The sequence below is a fragment of the Microcaecilia unicolor genome, chromosome 2 (assembly GCF_901765095.1).
Source record: "Microcaecilia unicolor chromosome 2, aMicUni1.1, whole genome shotgun sequence".
In the NCBI taxonomy this organism is placed as follows: domain Eukaryota; kingdom Metazoa; phylum Chordata; class Amphibia; order Gymnophiona; family Siphonopidae; genus Microcaecilia; species Microcaecilia unicolor.
In genome coordinates this window covers 151,128,341-151,151,255 of record NC_044032.1, presented here as the reverse complement: position 1 = coordinate 151,151,255, position 22,915 = coordinate 151,128,341, and the positions used below count along the sequence as shown (strand labels likewise).

At 42.9% G+C, this 22,915-nt stretch overlaps 1 protein-coding gene across 2 annotated transcripts in view; it reads left to right on the top strand.

Annotated features, from left to right (window-relative positions):
* Nucleotides 1-22,915, top strand: part of ELL2 (elongation factor for RNA polymerase II 2) — a 153,258-nt gene that overhangs the window by 47,344 nt on the left and 82,999 nt on the right. For both annotated transcript variants that reach the window (XM_030193405.1, XM_030193406.1), the window contains exons 3-4: nt 18,211-18,332; nt 21,813-21,976. In XM_030193405.1, coding sequence (XP_030049265.1) covers nt 18,211-18,332; nt 21,813-21,976 — 286 coding nt within the window. The remainder of the gene's footprint in view (nt 1-18,210; nt 18,333-21,812; nt 21,977-22,915) is intronic.

Sequence of the window (22,915 nt, the reverse complement as noted above, 5' to 3'; positions counted from 1 at the left end):
TTATATTCTGGTTGCATTTCAGATTCAAGTTCAGTCTTCAGTTCCTGTTCAGGAAGACTTCGTGTTCAAGTTCTTCCTTTACTTGGATTCTTCAAGAGTTGAGACGAGTTTGTGTTACAGTGAGCTGCTGCATTCCTCTCCCCTCCGTTTTACGGGGCTGGATTGAGACATTCTGCCGGCACTCCCTCCCGCTTCGTGCGGCTGTAGGGCAGCTTTGTACCCTCCCGCTTCAGCGGTGTTAGGGTCAGTCAGCTCCTCCCGCGGTTGCGGTTGCAGGATAAGCCAGATCCCCCCGCATCGGCGGGGTGGTGTCCCTCCCCCGCTCCGCGGGGATGAGCTGGACGGATTCCCCTCCCCCACTTGTGTGGGGATGAGCTGGGTAATTCCCCTCCCCCGTTTCGGCGGTGGTGAGCTGGGCAGAGCGTCCCTTTGTGGGTGTAATTCTCTAAGTGCCGAGTCCTGCGGATGGAGCTTTGATATCGACATACTGAGGAGTTTCCGGCAGCACATGACCACATATAGGGAGGCAAAAGTTTGCTCTCTATCTCCACCTGCTGGTAGATGGACACAACCCACCAGTCTATGGATTGATCAGCTATGATTAATGGAAAGAAAATTATCAGGTATGATACATAATTTTACCTTCTGTATGATGTCCCATCCTCACTGGCGCAACTTCCTGTCTCCAAGGTTGGGACACATTACAGGGAAAGCCCGAAGCCCTCAGGCAGGCTGATTACAATTGAAGCATTGTTGCTACTGGGGAAAGGGCAGTAGGAAAAAGGTGATACTTCTATAAGAGCCGGGGGGGGGGGGGGGGGGGGGGGGGGGAAGAGGGTGAAATGAGAAAGGGGCAGATGCTGGAACCGGGGAGGGATGAGAAAGGAGAGGGACATTGGAACCAGAAAGGGGGGAGAAAGGGAATGAAATGAACAGACACAACTGGGAGGGGGGAGGAAACGAGACAGATGCTGGATCAATGAGATAAAGCGGGAAAGAGGTGCTGGACCCAGGGGTAGAGATGAGATGAAGATGCTTCTCTAGCGGAGGGAGGGGGGAGAGAGGGACAGATAGAAAGTGCTGGACCAAGGAGAGGGACAGCTGCTGGGCCAGTGGTGGTGGGGGGAGTAGAAGAGAGGGAGAGAGACTGAGAGTAGAGGAGATGAAGAGAGGGGAGAAGAACACTGGACCCAAGAGGGAGATGGGTTGGAGGGGAGAGGCGGTCCCAGGGTAGGGAGTGTGAGGTGTGGGAGGAAGGGTCAGGAAGACAGAAACAATATTGGGCATGAAAGGTGCATAGGGAAAGGAACACGAGCAATGCTGGACAGAGAAAAAATGTATAGGAACACAATGGGGAGGAGAGATACTGATCACAGAGGAAGGGATATAGACATGCAGGACAGGTCAAGAGGGGGACACAGAGGAGAGATGCTGAAAATTGGATAAGGGTGCAGACTGCAGATACTGGAGGGAGAGAGGGATAGAGACAGGGATACAGAGGGGAAATACTGGACAGGATAGAGGGAAGATGGATGGTGGACATGAAGAGAGTAATCAAATGGATAGGAGACACTGCACAGATAGGAAAAAAGATACTGGGACCAATACAGGTAGAAAAATAAAATGCTTAAGCAACAAAGGTAGAAACTATTTTATTCTAAATTTATTAATTGGAATATGTCCACTTTTGAAAATGCACATCTCTGGTATTTTGCATTTCAGTTTCTCTCTCTTACTGTGTGCAGTCTGACTTCCTGAGTTTTCCAGTTTCTTGCCTTCATGTGCAGTCCTTTGCTTTGTTTGTTGAAGGTCTGTCTGGGTTTTGTGTGTCTAAGGCAGTGATTCCCAAACATTTTGCTATGGCAGAACCCCTAAACTTTTTAATACACCAAGGAACCCTCAATTAAACACACATGTTCATACAAACAGATTCTATATCTAATATCTTTAAGGAACCCCTGAAGAGAGTTTGAGGATCCTGAGGGTTTCACAGAACCCAATTTGGGAATCACTGGACTAAGGTGTGGTAAACGGCTAGCGTGTAGTGCCTGTGTAGAGACCTTGTTGCAGTCATGTTTTTGTTTTTCAATAGTTGGTGTGTTGGTGTTTTAGGGCATGGTATAATATTTACAGTGCTGCCTTTTCATGCATAAGGTGGTTGTTTTTTGAGTCGTGGGAGTTAGTGCTGGTAAGGTATGGTTCTGAATGTGTTTTTACACAAATTTCTGCATAGTGTTTTGTTGGCCTTACTGAGGTGACTTCTATATGCACTACTCTTCTACAGAATCCTTGATACTCAGAAATCCAAACCATACACTGTAGAGATTCCCTTCTTCCTATTGTGAAGAGATGTGTAGATGAACCACCACTGGCAGGAGGAAAGACTTCAAAAATACCCAGGTGCTGAGACTAAGTTTTCAGTCACAATCTTTTAAAACACTCGCCGGGCTCATGCTCATCATTGCATTTGAGGAAAAGCACACTGATGCAGTAGGTTGGAGGAGGTTTGGCCAATGATGAGCATGAGCCCGGTGAGTGCTTTAAAAGATTGTGACTGAAAACTTAGTTTCAGCACCTGGGCATTTTTGAGGTATTTCCTCCTGCCAGTGGTGGTTCATCTACACATCTCTTCACAATAGGACGAAGGGACTTACTGAGGTGACACCAGAACTTTAATCTAATTTTAGTTTGGCATAACATCAGACAGGGTTTTTAGGGGCACTAGGCCACTGGGGTGGGGTAGTGTTGCCTATGGGGTCACCAGTGACAGTTTTTTTTTTTTTTTTTTGTTATCGGGGGGGGGGGGGGGGGGGGGGGTGTGGTTAGGGGGGCTGGAGGTCCACTTTGTGCTTTTGTGTTGGAGGAAGAGGGAGAAGTTCACTGGGTCACCAGGGAAACTTGTCAGGGGGCTTAGAGCAGCTGGAGGTCCACGGGGGGGGGGGGGGGGGGGGGAGGGGAGGGGAGGGACCTCCTGTTTGACAGGTCCGGGCTTTTTTTTTGCTTTTGGATTTTTGACAGCCCTGACCTGTCAAACAACTTCTTCTGTGGGAGGATTGTACCTGTGCCTTGGGTGCATTCCCTGGCACAATCCTCCCACAGAAGTACCCCAATGATCAGAGTTAATAACGTGTCTAAATTTACATGCTATTAGCTCTGATCGGGGCTTTATTTCAGCGCTGTTTGGAATAGCACGGGGAAATTGATCATCGGGGCCTGTATTATCTTAGGAATACTAAGCACCTCCACTATTTAAAATGTTCACAAAGAGCATTTTAGAGATTTTCACCAATGGAAGGGTTTAGTCCCACCTTAAGCAGAAAAGTGCAGCAGAATAAAATATTTAAGTACTGACAGCCAGTCAGAAGCTTCTCAGGTTCTTAAAGAATTAAGATAATTTTGTTTGTATGTGGATCCATAATTGTGTATATGGAGCTACACAGGGGTTTTTAAGGTATTTTTACTTTCTAGGACTCAATATGCATGGAGACACTTTTTTTTTCTTTTTTTCTTTTTGTATATAGTCTTGAAAACAAGGTCATTCCAACTCTATTGTTGAAATAGGACGTTGCCAACGTACATGGAAATATCTGAAGTGTTTTTCTTGGATTATAATGTTCTATTATCTGTCTTTATTTTGTCTGGCAGGGCACAGTTTTGACACTAATGTGAGTTTATACAGAGGAGATGTGCTAGATCTGCTGATCATATCTCGCTCTGAGGTTTTAACCCAGCAATTTTTTTTTTCTCATTTTTACTTCCAGTTGGAACCAGAATTGAGGTCTGCCACGAACCTTCATTTGTAGCTTTTCAGGGATTTTTCTCTTATTGCTATTAGCCTCTGCCCCTTTCATTCCCTTCATCTACCTAGTTAAATACATGCAGTAATGGGACAGGATTCTAGCCACTAGGTCAGGATTTCCCAAACCTGTCCTGGGACCTTGTAGTTTGGTAAGCCCTGCATTATGTGCCACCCTTAAGTAATGATGTAACTGTTATAGATTTAATGCTTGTTGACATTATTGTATTGCATAACTAATTTAAGGTCCTCTGCAACTAATCTATATAGAAGAGTATTGACTGCCTGGAGAGTCCTGTAGTCAGGCTGGTTTTTAGCAATGAACATGGCATGAGATCTTTATGTAATACATGACGTGTATATAAATCTCAGAATAGTCAACATGGGTAGGCATGACAAACCAACTAGTTAAGGATTACTTCAGAATAGTGATGAAAACCCTAGTAGTGTGTTGGGGTCTTGTCAGTTCACATTTACATTATATTAAGGGTGGGGGGGACAAGGAACTCATTTTCATTCCCACCCATTTTTTAAGTCCACCCAAAATTTGTCTAGCTATGTTACTGCCTAACCTAACAAGCTAGCATGTAGTGTTAAGTTAGGTACCTAACATGCCTGCCTTCATTTTCTGTTTCTACTTTCCTAGTAGTTATGGTTGTATTCTGAAAGGGTTTTCAGTTTGCTTATACAGATTGAATAGTCTTCACATAAGTGAAATTGGTGCATTATCAAAACATGAATCATCTTGCTTTTTCCTTCCTGTTTTTAAGTTTGTGCTAGGAAGTATTGCAATGCGGTATGAAGACATTTGTGTTTTGAAGCACTGTATAATCATGTTAACGTGAGTAGATTAGCATATTGTCACGAAACGCCTAGCCACCTGCATGGGGCTAACCCTGTGGCCACTATCCCCCAGCTCAGAGCTGCCGGCACGTGCTCTACATTAGTATCCTCTTCCCACTGACTGGATCCCGACTGCATTTGGGCGAGCCTCCCGCTCTCAAGTTATCCCCGGTGATTTCTAGGTTACTGGGGCCACACTCCCAGTGGTCCCACAGTTCCTAGAAAGCACTCACATACCCAACACACAAACCACCAGGATTCTTAGTCCAGACGAGCAGAGTCAATAACTAAAACATTTGTCATAAATATTGGAACAGTGAGCTATAAAAACAGATGGAAAATAACAGGTAACTGAATATAATGTCAATAAAGAGGTCTTTCTCTCTACTTCCAAACTGACTGGGGAAAAATCCAGTTTTCCCAGACTGAATTTGATCTCCTGGGCCAATCAGAGCCCAGAACAACATTCTTTAATAGTAGCTGGCCACATCAATGTAGGTTACTTTCTCTTTGTGTTAAACTAAAGAAGAAACAGTCATTTTCTGTAACAGCTTTAAACATAAAACATGCACCACCTGCTGGCCAAACTAGAGAAATACACTTCAAGAAATAATACAGTTTACAGGCTTACAAACCCACTGTTTTGTCGCACACATTGTTTTTCAGAAAACTTCATAAAGGAGCATATGTAAATTTTACAAAATGACCATGGCTTCTTGCGTAACCAACCATAATTTAAAAAAAAAAATTCTGTAAGCTAAAATATTTTGGTTAACGTGGATACCTTTTTTTCAGGAATTTATACCTGTGTGTAAGTGATAAAATTGTTGATAGAAGCAGATTAACCAAGTGGATGAGCATAAGCTCATTTTCAAGAGTATCCCTTGAAAATCTGAGTTTAAAAATTCATTGGTATAAATGTGTGCACCTGCTATTGTGTGCATGTTCGAGTTTTGGGAATTGTACGTGCAGGCAACTTAAAATCTGGTATCCATGTGTGTTCACTCCCCCTTTCCACTCTGAATACCACCTTTTTCTTGCAGTTAAAGGTATTTGCATAGGATGGACAATTTGCAGAGTCCATTCTACATATGTAGACATTTAACCATCTAAAAAGGTGACAATTGCCCTCTATAGCCATGGGAAGATATCTAGTTAGCATTTTATTGAGGAGGCAGGAATTTGGGTGCCCTTTTATATTCCCTTTTTCTCCATTTTTGGCTTATTTTGCTCTTCACACCTTAGGATAGGCTGGCAGGATGTTAGACTATCTTCCCCCCCCCCCCCCCCCCCTAACTAATTTGGTGACTCGGCAGCATTCTGTAGCCCCTGGCTTGAACCAACAGCAGTGCCTGTCCCTACTTTCTCTCAGAGCCCAGGTCACTGATTGATTTCATTGGAGCCTAGCTGTGAGATGCAGGCACTGACATTTAACTTTTTTCTACTGTTAATATCTATGGATAATTTTGTTTTGGTCTTTTTTTTTTTTTTTAAAATCCTCACCTGATAAAAATGGAGACCAAGGAAGCCATCTTTTTTGCTTTGTCAACATTTGACAGTATATCAGTTGACTGATTTTTAGCTTTGGAGATGCAGGTTCACGGGGTTTCATATTTTTTATGGACCATGGTTTTGTGGTGATAGATTCACATGCCTTGCTTTTCCACATGAGTTCGGTCACTAGATGCTTTAATCTGCTGCCAGTAAAGGGGTTTTATCAGGTTTCTCCTTCTATGGGCTGCTGCATTGCAAGGCACACAAGATTCAGGATCAGGAGATGTCGGCCATTGATGTGAGAACAGATGACAGGTAGTACAGCAGTCCATACAAGGAGACATCTCTGAGGAAAAACTCCCCTACTAGATTTGCTTTGCCATGTCATCAATGACTGATACTCCCTAGTGCCAGAGATGTTACACCAGCAGTGTGATCGAGGAGATTGCTCTTTGTGAAGCCTTAGTGCTAGTATATTTGTTGGTAGTTTGTGCTGCTTATTTAAAATGGAGGTGATGGATCTCCATTTTCACAGCCATCATTCTATTGATGTACTTTTTGGCCCATAGCGCTCTTTGGATGCCCTGTAAGAGAAAAAAAAATACCTTATAGAATGTCCAGGTACCAGTATAAGCCCGTACGCTATGAGGATTGTATGTCGAATGTTTTCACTTGTAAACTCAAACTAAAGAAGCTAAGAAACTATGTGAAAATCATAGATCCTGATTGCTTAGCTAAAAACAATTAGGAAAGGTGAGTTTTAGGGCTAATTCTGTAGTTTTAAATGTTTTCAGTTTTCAAGCACAGTAAATGCTTAGTTTTAGGGTGCTAAAATCCCCTTGAAGCAGGTATATGCACAGAGATGCTAAAGTTGTCCTCCACAACTGACATGTACACAGGCCCCAGGAATAGCAGGTGTACAGGGGTGGGTGCATTTCTCCCCTAGCAACTGAATAGATCACTCCCCCAATTGCTCATGTTTGATCTATTCTTAATGTACACCGTCTTGAGTGATTTCCTTCAAAAAGGCGATAAATTGTAATAAGTAAAATAAATATGTAGTTCTCTCACTTCCACTCTACCTGTTTTGAATGAAGAATAAATTGGTGTCCTCTTCTCTCCTCCCCTTGCCCTGGCCCCATTCTGAGCCAGGAATGCTACTAGCATAGTTTCTTGCTGTTCAGGTTATTGGCAGCTGAGTACATTTTGCCTCTTGCATCAGGTCAAATTGCAAAACCTGTTATGCCACATGCTGTAAACTAACATTTATTGAACACTTGCATCTAGTTTACTCCAGTGCATGCAGGGTCTTGTAGCTTTGCTTTTTCTTAGGGAATCCAATGGAGAAATCAGAACTACAAGTCCCCTGCATGCAATGGGATAAGCTCAGGACTGGTTCAACCTGTTGTGTGACTTTGGATCTAGTTGGCAACCCTACTGCCTGTAGAACATGCCAGTGGTTCCGGAACCTGGTCCTTAAGGCACCCCAGCTAGTCAGATCAGGATACCCACAATGAATATTTATTTATTTTTGTTACATTTGTACCCCACGCTTTCCCACTCATGGCAGGCTCAATGCGGCTTACATGGAGCAATGGAGGGTTAAGTGACTTGCCCAGAGTCACAAGGAGCTGCCTGTGCCTGAAGTGGGAATCAAACTCAGTTCCTCAGGACCAAAGTCCACCACCCTAACCACTAGGCCACTCCTCCACTGCATGCAAATCTATTTCATTAATATTCATTGTGGATATACTGAAAACATGAGAGGCTGGGGTAACTCCAGGACCAGGTTTGGGAACCACAGCTATGGAACATGCTGTTCAAGAAAAAATATTGCATGACAGAACAAAACAATTTTTTCCCCTTCCTACTTTCCATCTATCAGAGCTTGTTAGGCTTTCAGACAGTGTTCCATAAATTTAAATATCTTTTCATATCCAGTTTATTTGCTATTGTCAACCACCTTGATGGGCTATTTGCTACTAAAAGGTGTTCAGCGCTGTGTGCATCTGGTAGCGCTATACAAATGCTAATAATAATAATAAAAGGTGGCTAAATGAGTTTTCTCCTAGGACAAGTAGATTATAATCACAACTGGGTGATGTTCCCCGATGGAACCCCTGTGTAGACTCTACCCAGCATGCCCAGTTCTTTAAGAAGCCTTTGGTAGCTCCATACCATGCATGCCTGAGTGCTGCCTTGAGTCATGTGGGATCTGGAGTTTCACTTTCTGTGCGGAGCCTAGAAGACGCTTCTTTCACTACTGTGAGAAACTTTTTATACATCTGTTTTTGGCCTTCCTGCTCTTCGTGTTTGTAGTGTAGAATTTTTCACCAAGTTTTTTTTTCTCCCTGTTTTACTTATTTCTCAGCCCTTCTGTTTTTCTTCTTTTTTTTTTTTCACAGCTCATGGCTGTTTTTAGGGCTGTGTGCCGGCAGGGTTTGAGTTACTTTGAGAGTTTCTCACAGTTTCATAATTGAGCCATTTTGCTTTGGCTATTATGTCCCTCAAACCTGCCAGTGGGTTTAAGAGTTGCAGATAATGTAATAAGACAATGTCTGTGACTGATGCATGTGATATATACCTAAAGTGTCTGGACCCTCCTCATAAGACCATTATATTCTCTACTCAAATGCAGAAGAGAACTCAAAGCTAGAGAGGTCATGCATGAGATACTCGGCACGCAGAAGTCCAATACATAGACATCAGTATTGAGCATCAGTCCCTATCTATTCTGGAGTAGCACTAGGCACTGGTGACGTGTCAGCATCAAGTAGGTCTCCCCATGCCTGAGCTTCAAGTTACAATAGCACCCACCTGGACTGAGCATCCGTGAACCTGGCGCTGAGGATGTGTGGATTCTTCATCCTCATCGGCACGGAAGGACTCTGATGCTGGACACCCAGGGTGGAACCAGGCTGCTTGAACCAACATTTAAGAGAGCAGCTTTTAAACTAGAAACTGGGGGAAGGCTGACAGTTGCTCAAAAGTGCATGGATCAGAACAAGGTATCCCCTAAATATCACCAAAACAGGGAAGATAAAGGCATTCTAATAGTGAGGTTACAAAAAGACCATAGTAGACCAGCTGTCTTTAAATGTCAGACCTGATAGACTTACCACCCAGGAATGCGAAACAATCATCCCGCACATTCCTTAATCTTCACTTCCCCACTGTAAAGGTCTAAAATATAATAATGCATGCGTCATCCTTTTCCTACCTGAGCACACAATTCTGGAATGCGCTGCTGCGCAACTTAAAAACGATCTATGAATTAAGCAACTTCTGCAAACTACTGAAGACCCATCTCTTCAACAAGGCATACCACAAAGATCAACAAATATGAACTCCTATACATATATCCAGAATTGCCTTACAGTATTTACTCGTCAAACTTCTATCATGTTTTATCGTAATCATGTTACTCAAGATCCTTCTGTTATATATTTCCACTTTTCATGATGTATTGTAAGCCACATTGAGCCTGCAAAGAGGTGGGGAAATGTGGGATACAAATGAAATAAATAGAATATACAGATTCTTTAAAAAGATTGCAAATTATCACTGTCAACTGCTGAGCAAGTTGTAAATAGGAATAACAAACATTGAAATATCAGTATGCAAATAAATGCCAGAAGCCTAAAAAATAAGAAGGTAGAGTTAGAATATATTGCACTAAATGAAAAGATAGGTAAAATAGGCATCTCTGAGACCTGGTGGAAAGAAGATAATCATGGGACGCTGTCATACCAGGGTACAAATTATATTGCAGTGATAGGGGTAGATTGAATTGATGGAGGGGGCTAGCTTTATATGTGAAAGAAGGCATTGAATCAAATAGACTAAAAATTCTGCAGGACACAAAACACACCTTGGAATCCCTATGGATAGAGATCCCATGTGTGAAGGGGAAAAGGATCTAGCAATAGAACTGTACTACCATCCACCTGGCCATGATGAACAGACAGATGCAGAAGTTAAAGTAAATGGGTAATACAGTAAATAAGTGATTTTAATTACATAAGTACATAAGTAGTGCCATACTGGGAAAGACCAAAGGTCCATCTAGCCCAGCATCCTGTCACCGACAGTGGCCAATCCAGGTCAAGGGCACCTGGCACGCTCCCCAAACGTAAAAACATTCCAGACAAGTTATACCTAAAAATGAGGAATTTTTCCAGTCCATTTAATAGCGGTCTATGGACTTGTCCTTTAGGAATCTATCTAACCCCTTTTTAAACTCCGTCAAGCTAACCGCCCGTACCACGTTCTCCGGCAATGAATTCCAGAGTCTAATTACACGTTGGGTGAAGAAAATTTTCTCCGATTCGTTTTAAATTTACCACACTGTAGCTTCAACTCATGCCCTCTAGTCCTAGTATTTTTGGATAGCGTGAACAGTCGCTTCACATCCACCCGATCCATTCCACTCATTATTTTATACACTTCTATCATATCTCCCCTCAGCCGTCTCTTCTCCAAGCTGAAAAGCCCTAGCCTTCTCAGCCTCTCTTCATAGGAAAGTCGTCCCATCCCCACTATCATTTTCGTCGCCCTTCGCTGTACCTTTTCCAATTCTACTATATCTTTTTTGAGATACGGAGACCAGTACTGAACACAATACTCCAGGTGCGGTCGCACCATGGAGCGATACAACGGCATTATAACATCCGCACACCTGGACTCCAAACCCTTCTTAATAACACCCTTCTTAATTACTCTGATAATTGGCTGGATAAATGTAACATCAGGGCAGGCTAGGCAGGTAAAATTCCTAGATGAAATGGACAGCTTTATGGAGCAGCTGGTTCAGAAACCAACAAGGGGAATCAATTCTAGATTTAGGGACCCTTTTACTAAACCGCATAAGCGTCTATGTGCACCCAGCATGCGCTGAAATGGAGTTACCATGTGGCTCTTTTGGTAATTTCATTTTTGACGCGTATCTGAAATTATTTTCGGATGTGCGTATCAGACACGTGCCAAGAGGCATTTGACACACGTAGATCATTACTGCCTGGTTACCGCTTGAGACTTTACCGCTAGGTCAATGGCTGGCGGTAAGGTCTCACCCAAAATGGACATATGCTAATTTTGTTGTTTTCCACACGTCCATTGTCGACAAAAATTTAAAAAAGGCCTTTATTTACAGGTGTGCTGAAAAAATGAACTGGCGCACGCCCAAAGCCCGTGCCTACACTACCGCAAGCCATATTTCAGCGCATCTTAGTAAAAGGACCCCCTAGTCCTTAATAGAGCACATGTTCTGGCACAGGAAGAAATGGTGCTGCAGCCACTTAATAAGTGATCATATTTGATCATATCTGGAGTAAATATACCTAGGAAATCCAAGACATTAGCATTTAACTTTCAAAAAGGAGACTGATTGATTTAAAATGAGAATGATTGATTAAAAAAAACACCAAACAACTTAGAAGACCAGCTGCTGAGGTCAAAAATTTACATTGGGCATGAATGTTCAGAAATACCATCCTGGGAGCCCAGACCAGATATAGTTCCACCTATTAAAGGTGGAAGGAAGGCCAAATTGCCAGCATGGTTAAAAAAAGCAAGGTGAAGAAAGCTATTAGAGCTGAAAACATCTGTCAGAAAATGTAAGAAGGGTTCAACTGAAAATAACAAACTGCATTAAGAATGGCAAGTCAAATACACCCTGTTGGATTTCCAGTCATGTTCTCTCCTCTCCCCCCCCCCCCCCCCCAAACACACTTGTTCTACTCTATTTGGCCTCCAAGTACACCCAGTTGACCAATTTAAATAACTTGGGGTTATATTGAATTCCAGACTTTTATTTTTTTCCCTCCAATCTCATCTGTTAAGTCAGGGCTGTACATGCTACTTAAGATCAGAGCTGTTAGTTTCTTGGATTTCCCCGCTTTGTATACACACTTTATTTCATGTTTTCATTAGTTCTTGTCTTGATTATTCTAATGAGATGTATACAGGACTCCCTAAATCCGAACTCGAGACTTCAAACGCTCCAGAATACAGCAGCCCATATACTTTATAGGGTAAAATGATGAGATCATGTCTCTCCTCTTTAAAAAAAACAAAACAAACAAAAAAAAAAACTCATTGCCTTCCAGTAGACCATAGGATTGAATTTAAGATCTTAACTCTGACCTTCAAAGCTCTTCATACTGGTCTTCCAGACTATCTAGCTAGATTCACTATTCCTTACTCTCCCTAGATTACTCCATTATAGCAGCGTGGAATCATTATGGCTAGAAATTCCATGCATGAAGGGAAGGAGTATTCTTGTAGGTGAGTCATCTGTTTGCAGATGGTGACCAATCTAGACTCAAGTTGCCTTTTTTTTCCTTGCCTTGTTGTCATCTTTCAGGATCTAGTACACGGTTTGTGTCCATACTTTTCAGAATTTGGGGGAATGACTGCTGCCTTCTTGTGGTTCTTCCTCTTTTGAATCCAATAAGTCACAATTATCTAAAAGATTGGGCAGTGATCCCTGCATAGTGGTGGGGTGCATACCCTAAATTTCCTGAAACAGTTAAGGTTCCTTTCATGGCTCTACCTCCAGAAACAAGACCATCATCAGTAGTGCTCTTAAGACCTTCTCTTTAGCTTTCTAAAACCCTTTCTAGGTGCAACCCTATAGACAGAGGAGGGTGCAGCAGAAGAAGCCTTTGGATCTTTTCATTCTTATTTCCTTGTATCTGGGGACATTTTGACGACTTCAGTTGTGCCCCATCATTTTTTTTGCAAGGGTTGAGGTCAGAGTTGCATTATGAATCCAGTAAACTCTGCTTGTTTGCACAAATAGATGTTACCTTGACTGCAGGGTTCCTGCTAACCCAGATGGTTTCTTCTTTCAGAGTGGTCGCCGGAGACCAACCTGGGGCGAAAATCTCTGTTGCAGGGCCCACTCTTTCCTCAGTGGAGTGATTTGGCTGTTGCACTACAATGTTTCAGCTTCTCTTCACAATTTCGGTGCTGCCAAGGTGGTTGGTCATTGAAACACCTGTTCTTGATGTCTGTCAATGCAACATGATCAGGCGTCTGCCGATGGAGGCGTCTGCTCTCCCTATATTTTTGGCATTCGGTTGCCTTGGAAAAGCTGTTGGCCTCCCTTGTGGTCTGGGGAGTCTCCTGTTGGTTGTCCTCCCTTGCCTTGGTTAGGCAGGGTCATCTGGTGGATGGAGAGGCTCATTGTTTAGCTCAGCTATTAATTCCGGTTTGGTTTGGGTGTCCTTGTTCTGCGGTGTCTACTAGTGGAGTCATTCTTTACTTTTAAGTCGAAAGTTCCTTTCTTTTGGGTCCAATGGCTGTGTCCTGTCCAGCTCGTTTGTCTTCTGGCTTGGCTCTGGTGAGGCAGCTGTTACTATAGTGGCGATTTTCTCTGGAGGTGATGGTTAAGGGACTTCCTGGTATTGCTGCTCTTTGCCAACTGTCATAGTTTGGGAGATCAGTATGATGGCTATGGGGTTCTCCGGTTATGTTCTGCAAGCCACATGGGACATTCTGGAGATTAGGGTGATGCCCAGTGGGTTGTCCGATGCCATTCTGCGGGGCCACAGATTGATTTATTCTTCGTTGCAGAGTTGGACTGGGGGATAGCCTTTGTTTCCCTTTCTCATCAGGTGATGATGCTGGCTTCTTTGCGAGTCTTAGATTTTGTGAGGTCCCAACAGTGTTAGGACCACACAGAAGAGTTGAGACTTTCTTCACTCCTCGTGATCTGAATTTTATCTCTCTCTCTCTCTCTCTCTCTCACTCTCTCACTCTCTCACTCTCTCACTCTCTCTCTCTCTCTCCTGTGGTGTTCTTTCCTCAGACGGTCGACTGTGTTTGGTCAGTCGCATGTTGCAATGGTTCTGTTTCAGTCTCTCCTGTGGATTATTGCTCTGGTACTTCATGGCCGGTCCAGAAGGATGCTAAGAGAGGAGAAATTAGGTCCTACCTGCTAATTTGCTTTCCTTTAGACCCTCCTGGCCCAGATCCCTCCCTATGCAATATTTGCAGCAGCTATGCGATTCCATTTCTTTTTGTAGTTGTTCCTTTGCTCTTGTGTCTGTGGGGAATCATTTGAAAATTTAAACCTATGCGGTATTCATGGCAGCTATGTGGTTTCCTTCGGTGGTTTTGTGGTTTAATTCCATTCACTTTTGTCTCTGTGGGGAGCCATTTGAAAACTAAAAAACAAAAAACAGCAGAGACCAATTATACAACCAGTACTACTTGGTTGCACATAAGTATCTTACTGATATTGCTCATTCAGTTTGGTGTAGTCAAACTATTGAACAGTTGCCAGCAATATCTCTTTGTAGGTGGCTGTGTGGACCAACTGGCACACAGATGTCTGGTTTCTGTCTTTCCTGTTGCTTTGATATGTGAATACTAAGGCTTCCAGGGGAGCTGAGCAGGGCTCTTATTGGCTGCCTCAAATCAGTCTTCTCAGTCTGCACCTGCTGGTAGGTGTTGCTTAACCTATCGGTCATTCTGGACTGATCCAGAGGGACTAAAGGGGAAAGCAAATTAGCAGGTAGGAGCTAATTTTTTTCCTTTTTCCATAGCTTTCAATTGATTTTCTTCCCCCCCCCCCCCCCCCCCCCCCCCCCCCCCAATGTTGCAGTCTTTGTGGAAAACTAACCTGACTGGTAAAGCAGGATGTTGTAATTTATTTTTGGTTGGCTGTGTTGAGTGAATGATCTCTGTTCTGTATTTTGCTGGAGTTCCTTTCTTTCTTGGCAGTTTTTTTTTTTTTTTTTTAGAGATAATCGCTCTGAGTGGAGTGGAGTAAAGTCCATACAGTCCACCCAGCTTTTTTTTCTTTTGACCCATACAGGATGAGGGCAGCCATCGGCAAACACACTTTGACCAGTTGACTAGCAGACTGCATCTGCTTCACTTATGCCTAGGTTGGACCAACTCTTCTGGGTCATGTCATAGCTCACAATGCGAGAACTGACTGCATTGGTAGCCCACTTGAGGTCACCCTCTGAGATCTGCAGAGCTGCAACGTGGTCTTCATTTCACACATTCATATGTATACATGAATGAATTTCACATATATATACATCAAACATATAAACGGCAAGTGACTGTACTCTCTTGCAAATGCGCAGTACAGACGTCCCTCTCTGTCCCGCCCTCGCGTCAAGACGTCATGACGTGAGAGGGCAGAACAGAGAGGGAAACGGAGTCGAATTGTCAGATTCTGCCGCCTGGAAAGGAACATCGCGCCAAACAATCTCCACCCTCCCCCATCCCCGCTGCCGCTCCCGCCCCCCTCCGTATCGGGCCCCCTGCACTGACCTGACAGCGCCTCTCACCTCTGTGTGGAAGCGCTGCAGGCAGCAGCAGAGCGATCTGCTGCTGCCTGTAGCGCTTTCACACGGAGGTGAGAGGCACTGTCAGGTCAGTGCAGGGGGCCCGGCACGGAGGGGGGAGGGAGCAGCGGCAATGAGGGTAGCTGGACATGGAGGGAGGGCAGGGGGGGAGAGGCCATGGTTGCTGGACTTGGGGTGAGAGCAGGGCACAGAGGAGGGTTGCTGGACATGGGGGGAGGCCAAGGGAAAGAGGAGGGTCGCTGGATATAGGGGGAGGATCGGTGGACGGGGTGAGGCCGGGGGGGAGAGAAGGGCTGCAATACTCACCCGTTTTTACGGGCTTAACAGCTAGTGTATGTATGTGTATATATGTACAGTGGTGGAAATAAGTATTTGATCCCTTGCTGATTTTGTAAGTTTGCCCACTGACAAAGACATGAGCAGCCCATAATTGAAGGGTAGGTTATTGGTAACAGTGAGAGATAGCACATCACAAATTAAATCTGGAAAATCACATTGTGGAAAGTATATGAATTTATTTGCATTCTGCAGAGGGAAATAAGTATTTGATCCCCCACCAACCAGTAAGAGATCTGGCCCCTACAGACCAGGTAGATGCTCCAAATCAACTCGTTACCTGCATGACAGACAGCTGTCGGCAATGGTCACCTGTATGAAAGACACCTGTCCACAGACTCAGTGAATCAGTCAGACTCTAACCTCTACAAAATGGCCAAGAGCAAGGAGCTGTCTAAGGATGTCAGGGACAAGATCATACACCTGCACAAGGCTGGAATGGGCTACAAAACCATCAGTAAGACGCTGGCGAGAGGAGACAACTGTTGGTGCCATAGTAAGAAAATGGAAGAAGTACAAAATGACTGTCAATCGACAAAGATCTGGGGCTCCACGCAAAATCTCACCTCGTGGGGTATCCTTGATCATGAGGAAGGTTAGAAATCAGCCTACAACTACAAGGGGGGAACTTGTCAATGATCTCAAGGCAGCTGGGACCACTGTCACCACGAAAACCATTGGTAACACATTACGACATACGGATTGCAATCCTGCAGTGCCCGCAAGGTCCCCCTGCTCCGGAAGGCACATGTGACGGCCCGTCTGAAGTTTGCCAGTGAACACCTGGATGATGCCGAGAGTGATTGGGAGAAGGTGCTGTGGTCAGATGAGACAAAAATTGAGCTCTTTGGCATGAACTCAACTCGCTGTGTTTGGAGGAAGAGAAATGCTGCCTATGACCCAAAGAACACTGTCCCCACTGTCAAGCATGGAGGTGGAAATGTTATGTTTTGGGGGTGTTTCTCTGCTAAGGGCACAGGACTACTTCACCGCATCAATGGGAGAATGGATGGGGCCATGTACCGTACAATTCTGAGTGACAACCTCCTTCCCTCCGCCAGGGCCTTAAAAATGGGTCGTGGCTGGGTCTTCCAGCACGACAATGACCCAAACATACAGCCAAGGCAACAAAGGAGTGGCTCAGGAAGAAGCACATTAGGGTCATGGAGTGGCCTAGCCAGTCACCAGACCTTAATCCCATTGAAACTTATGGAGGGAGCTGAAGCTGCGAGTGCCAAGCGACAGCCCAGAACTCTTAATGATTTAGAGATGATCTGCAAAGAGGAGTGGACCAAAATTCCTCCTGACGTGTGCAAACCTCATCATCAACTACAGAAGACGTCTGACCGCTGTGCTTGCCAACAAGGGTTTGCCACCAAGTATTAGGTCTTGTTTGCCAGAGGGATTAAATACTTATTTCCCTCTGCAGAATGCAAATAAATTCATATACTTTCCACAATGTGATTTTCCGGATTTAATTTGTGATGTGCTATCTCTCACTGTTACCAATAACCTACCCTTCAATTATAGGCTGCTCATGTCTTTGTCAGTGGGCAAACTTACAAAATCAGCAAGGGATCAAATACTTATTTCCACCACTGTATATGTGTGTGTGAAATGAAGACCACGTTGCAGATCTCAGAGGGTGACCTCAAGTGGGCTACCAATGCAGTCAGTTCTCACATTGTGAGCCATGACATGACCCAGAAGAGTTGGTCCAACCTAGGCATAAGTGAAGCAGATGCAAAAATATAATGTATATATAATAATCTTTGCCTGCTGTCTCTCTGCTGATTATTGCTGCTGTCATTTCTGCATAACTGAGTTCATCAAACAGTGGTCTCTAAGCAGCAGTTTGGCAAGAAGCCAGAGAATGGCAATATGGACATTAAGTTCAGTGAGGCCCCAGCAGGTACTTCTGTGGCCATAGAAAAAATGGCTGCACTTGAAAAATATTTGTCTAGCCAGGAGTCAGTATACATAAAACCTGAATTTTTTTTGTTCAGTTTGAGGTACTTTTTAATCTTCTGTTTTCATAATGTCAACCATGAGCATATTAGAGCTTTAGAGTACAGGATAGAAATAAATGGTAAATCAACTATGTGCTGTATTGTATATTGCTGTATTCAGGGGGCACCTTAGGTGGGTTATATCCAAATGTAAATAGAAGCAGAGTGCAATCCAGTTGTAAAACTTTAAGACCTAAAATTTCTATTTCCATTTTGAACTTTGCAGATCAACTGCCTTATTTTGTTATATTTAAATGTATAAACGTTTACCTAATGTAGGTAAAATTAGGTGATAGCAAAAGTATTCACTGCTAGATCCTAAACCATCATTGAGCAAAACTATGTATTGACAGCAAATGGGTTTAACTTCATTTTACTAATGTTACTATTATGATCTTTTCAGCGTATCAAAATTCCCAAGACACAGTCCCCCAATGAAATGCACAACTTTAACTTCTATTTATCTAATGTTGGCAGAGATAATCCTCAGGGGAGCTTTGACTGCATCCAGCAAACTGTCTCCAGGTAATTTATTATCTGATCCGGAAGTTTTTTTTTTTTTTTTTTCTGTAGGATTTTAATGCTCGTAACACACCTTCAAGAATTGTGGGTTACATAAATCCTTTGGAAAGGTTTAGTCAGGTTGATCAATGCATGCTGGATTATTGGTTGACCTGAGTTTTCACTTTTTCAGATGGCTTTTTTTAACATTTTGGAAGTTTACACAGGGTCACCTAGATTGGGAGGGGGGGGGCACAACACAAATAGGTACTTATTTAAGAAGACACACAGGTATCTCTAAATAACCAGCACTAACCTGCGAACATCATGACCCTGCCCCAAACGCTTATACCTGAGTTACCTAAAGAACATAAGTTCTTGTCTGGGTAGGAGGACAGTTTATAAATATGTGCTTTTGCACATACTGTACATGAAGAATCCTTTATAAAAGTATCCCTAATACAGACCTACACCCTTGTGCTTTCTTGCAGATTACCTGGGTTGAGGGTAAACAAATTGGAAAATTTGGTAGTTCACTGTTGCCTCCCTTACACAGTATTGCTAAATAAAACAAGCATATCCTGTGTGGTGCTGGCAGAAAACATTGAAAGGCTTTCTCCCCAGCACCACAGGCATTTGGCAATATTCTCTCTGGGTAACATTTACTTGTATATAGAAATGTTTTAAAATAGTTTTGAGATGTTAACCACTGCTTTCATTGCTGTCAGACCTGTTGGATGTGATCTCACTTAACCCATTAATGCCCAATGTTCCCATAATAAAATCCCATATGGGAACATTGGGCACTAATGAGTTAATACTGTTAGTGGGCATCTAGGCCAGAATTAGCTTGTGGATCCCTGAATGTTCTGCATGGAGAGCAGGGTGTAGTTTTTGTAATGAGCAATCAATAGAAATCAAACAAAATAAAACATGGAAAAGAAAATAAGATGATACCTTTTTTATTGGACATAACTTAATACATTTCTTGATTAGCTTTCGAAGGTTGCCCTTCTTCGTCAGATCGGAAATAAGCAAATGTGCTAGCTGACAGTGTATATAAGTGAAAACATTCAAGCATTACTATGACAGTCTGACAGGGTGGGAGGATGGGGGTGGGTAGGAGGTATGCATGGGGACATCAAAGCATATCATTGATATTCTAACAGGATGGGTGTGGATAGGTGAGGGGTGGGGTGATCAACAGAGACATACAGCTTTATGGTTTATAATGGACTAAGAACCCCAGATCCTTGTTAAGTCCTTTCTGTTGGGTGTTAAAATATTCAATCATTCTGACTTCAAAGGTCTTACGTTCTTGTATGGTTTTAAAGTTACCTTTCAGGATTCTCACTGTGAAGTCACTGGTACAGTGTCCTGGTCCTGTATTTTGTTTGATTTCTATTGATAACCTTAAGAGTGGACTAACATGGCTACCACACTCCTCTACTGTAATGAGCAATAAATGCTCATCTTGAGTTTCGTTTATAATTAAAACGAAATGAAAAACTTTACGTTCAGACTGTTTGAATTTGACAACCTTACAAAAGTCTGTTTCTGCATAATGGCAGTAATAAGGCTATACACCATTAAAGAGCAATGTATTGCATCTCTTTTGCTGGTGTTTTGTTTACTCCTATATGCTAATCTGAATCGCTGTGAACGTTATTGATGCTTTTGTTCCATGGGTCAAATCAACCAAAGGGAAAAAATCAGATGCAAGTAAGTCTCCTCGGCCCTGGTATTCCTGCAGCAGTTCAAGGGTAGATTTTTATCAATTGAAGTTAACAGGTTTGTATAATTCTGCATTTATTTTCATACCAGGGAAGAAAGGGGTAATTGGGGAGGAAGATCCTGTATTGGGGATGGGTTGATCTGGAATCTGAGGGATAAGGGACTCCTGATACTAATGTTTCACTTGCAGTCTCAGATCCCTTCCCTCCACTTGCACACCACGCACCCTAAACGTAGTCACCTCTCCCATGGTGACTTGGGGTTAGGAGGATAGCAGTTGCACACGTCTGGCCACATCCTGGGACATTAGAGGTTTGTGCTCTGAACTATGCCCACACAATTCAAAGCCCAACACAAGTTCTAGGCAACAGAGAAGGCAGCCACAGATGCCATGCTGCTGTTAGCCCCAAGCTCTGGTGTAAGGGTGAGAATCTTTGAGGGGAAAGTGAGGGGGAAAGGATTGGATGGGGAGGCTGAATGTGTTCTGTTCTGTTTTATTTTGATCCAGTCTGAGTCAGTGTAGCTCATCTGAGAAATGAGGTAGAGGAATGTTTTAAAAACACAGTTGTCTCTTGGGAGCCTTCTTTATTTGGAAGAAAGTTAAACAGGAACCATAGCCATCCTTGCATCCACTTATAGCTCTTCATAATATGATCACCAGAAGCTTTTTGTGGCTTGCATGTTCAGCACTGCACTGTAATGGTCTACACCAAGAACATCCTCAAATTGCATTAAAAAGGAAGAAGAGTACACACTCTTCATAGTTGATGATTCCCCAGCTTCTCCACCTGACCTCTGACATCACAGGATCCTTGCAACTCCAATCTCAGCTAGAATTCCAAATGCCACTGACCAAAGCTGTCACTAGCTGAAAATGGCTGGATTTTTGTTTCCATGTGGTTAGACATGACTGCCTACTTTTGAAAAAGTCCAAAAAGAATTAATCACTAAACAGTAAAACTCATAAGAGAAATATCAAAGAACTTTTAAATATCTGCCAAAAGAATTGGAGGGAAAAGTACATTTTATGCTTAATTTTCATTTTGTTAATCATGGGAAAGTGAAGAGAATTTGTGAATCTAAACCAAAATTGCAAGTCTGCCTTTAGTAAAATGCATTGCTATAATTCAGCAGTAAGGTCCTTAATTTATCTGCCAAAAGAATTGGAGGGAAAGAAATATATTTTATGCTAACTCAGTTTTCATTTTGTTAACCATGGGAAAGTGAGGAGAATTTATGAATCTAAACCAAAATTGCAAGTCTGTCTTTAGTAAAATACATTGTTATAGCTCAACAGTTAAGGTCCTTTTTGGTGAGCAGAAGCAGTACACAATCTAATAATTCAGCTTCAGTTGGGGGCGGGGGTTAGCAAGCAAGATAAGTTTGAGCATTTTTATAGAGCAGTCTGGGTGTATAAACAATTTACTCAGCTGTCATGCTGATATGCATAGCTGTATTACTTTAATCAGTATTAAAAATAACATGAAGGACATTGACCCAAGTTAACTCGCAGGTTAAGTAAGTGATCTGTAGAAATAGTTTTTCAAAACTGGATTGTTTTCTGGGGGCAGTTTAATCAAACTGTTTTCAAAATGTGAAACACATTAATAGCTACTGCCTGGACACATTAGGCATACTTTGAATTTCAGAAGTACTGCTTATGAATGCCTATAGACCAGTTTGTCAGAAAAGCAAACTAAAAGTGCAAACACTCGTAACTACAGCAGTGCAATAAAGACTTTCAGCTTCTAAAAATGTGCCTTTTTGCAGTTCTGGAGACTCACAGCTCAACTGTCTGGGATTTATACAAGATAAAATTACAGTATGTGCCACTAATGACTCCTATCAGATGACAAGGGAACGCATGACCCAGGCAGAAGAGGAAACACGCAGTCGAAGTGCAAAGGTCATAAAACATGGTGGACCATTTGTAGGTATGGCTAAATTACTTAATTGCTTCTAGGTCCTAAGAATGCCATGCCCTCTGAGCAACAGGATTTGAACTGTAGAAGGACTTACATCTGAAGATAGATGTCAAATATGAGCATCTATATGTTTGCATGCCTTGCTAGAAAACTGAAAGCTGTATAGCAGTGGTTCATCGCCCTACACATACTATTGAAATACTTGATGGGCAGATAATCAAAAGCCTTGCGCTGTTCCAAACAGCGCTCTAAAAATAGCGCTGGAACAGCATGGGGCTTTACCACCCCTGTGATCAGAGATGATAGCATGCAAATTTAAGCACGCTATTCTCCCTGATCATAGGGTAGAAGTGCGGGAGGATTGTGCCTGATGCGCTCAGGCACAATCCTCCCGCACTTGTTTGACGGTCTGGGCTATCAAACTTCCTTATGGTGTGAAGCCCCACCCAACGCATCCCAGGAAATTCCCAGCAGTAGGAAATTTGTGCATATGCATGCTTTTTAGCTCTTCTCTTGATCTAGCAGCTATGAATATTTTGGCTGTTACCACTGAGAAGGTACATGCTTGCTGATCTCATTGTGTTAATGATTTTACTGATTTACTTAACAGAACAATGTCTGACAAGCTGGATGAATGTCACTCAGGCAGGTTATATCATGTGATGGCACCAACATAGAATATTCTGAACTCAAAATCTAGAGGACTTCACCCATCCCTATCCCCTCAGTTTTTCTTTGAGCCACATTCATATGCAATCACACTCATACTTCATTTAGTTCCAGTTTTTTCTCTTTTCATATTTAACTTATGTTCCATTTGTCTTATTTTTTCTGTGTTCAAGTTGCTCCATTATAAACCACCTGCCCCACTCCTTGCCTGTTTCCATTAAGCTTCATGTTTGAGTGCATTATTGTCAAAATGCACAAGTAGACTTCAGTGTGACCTTC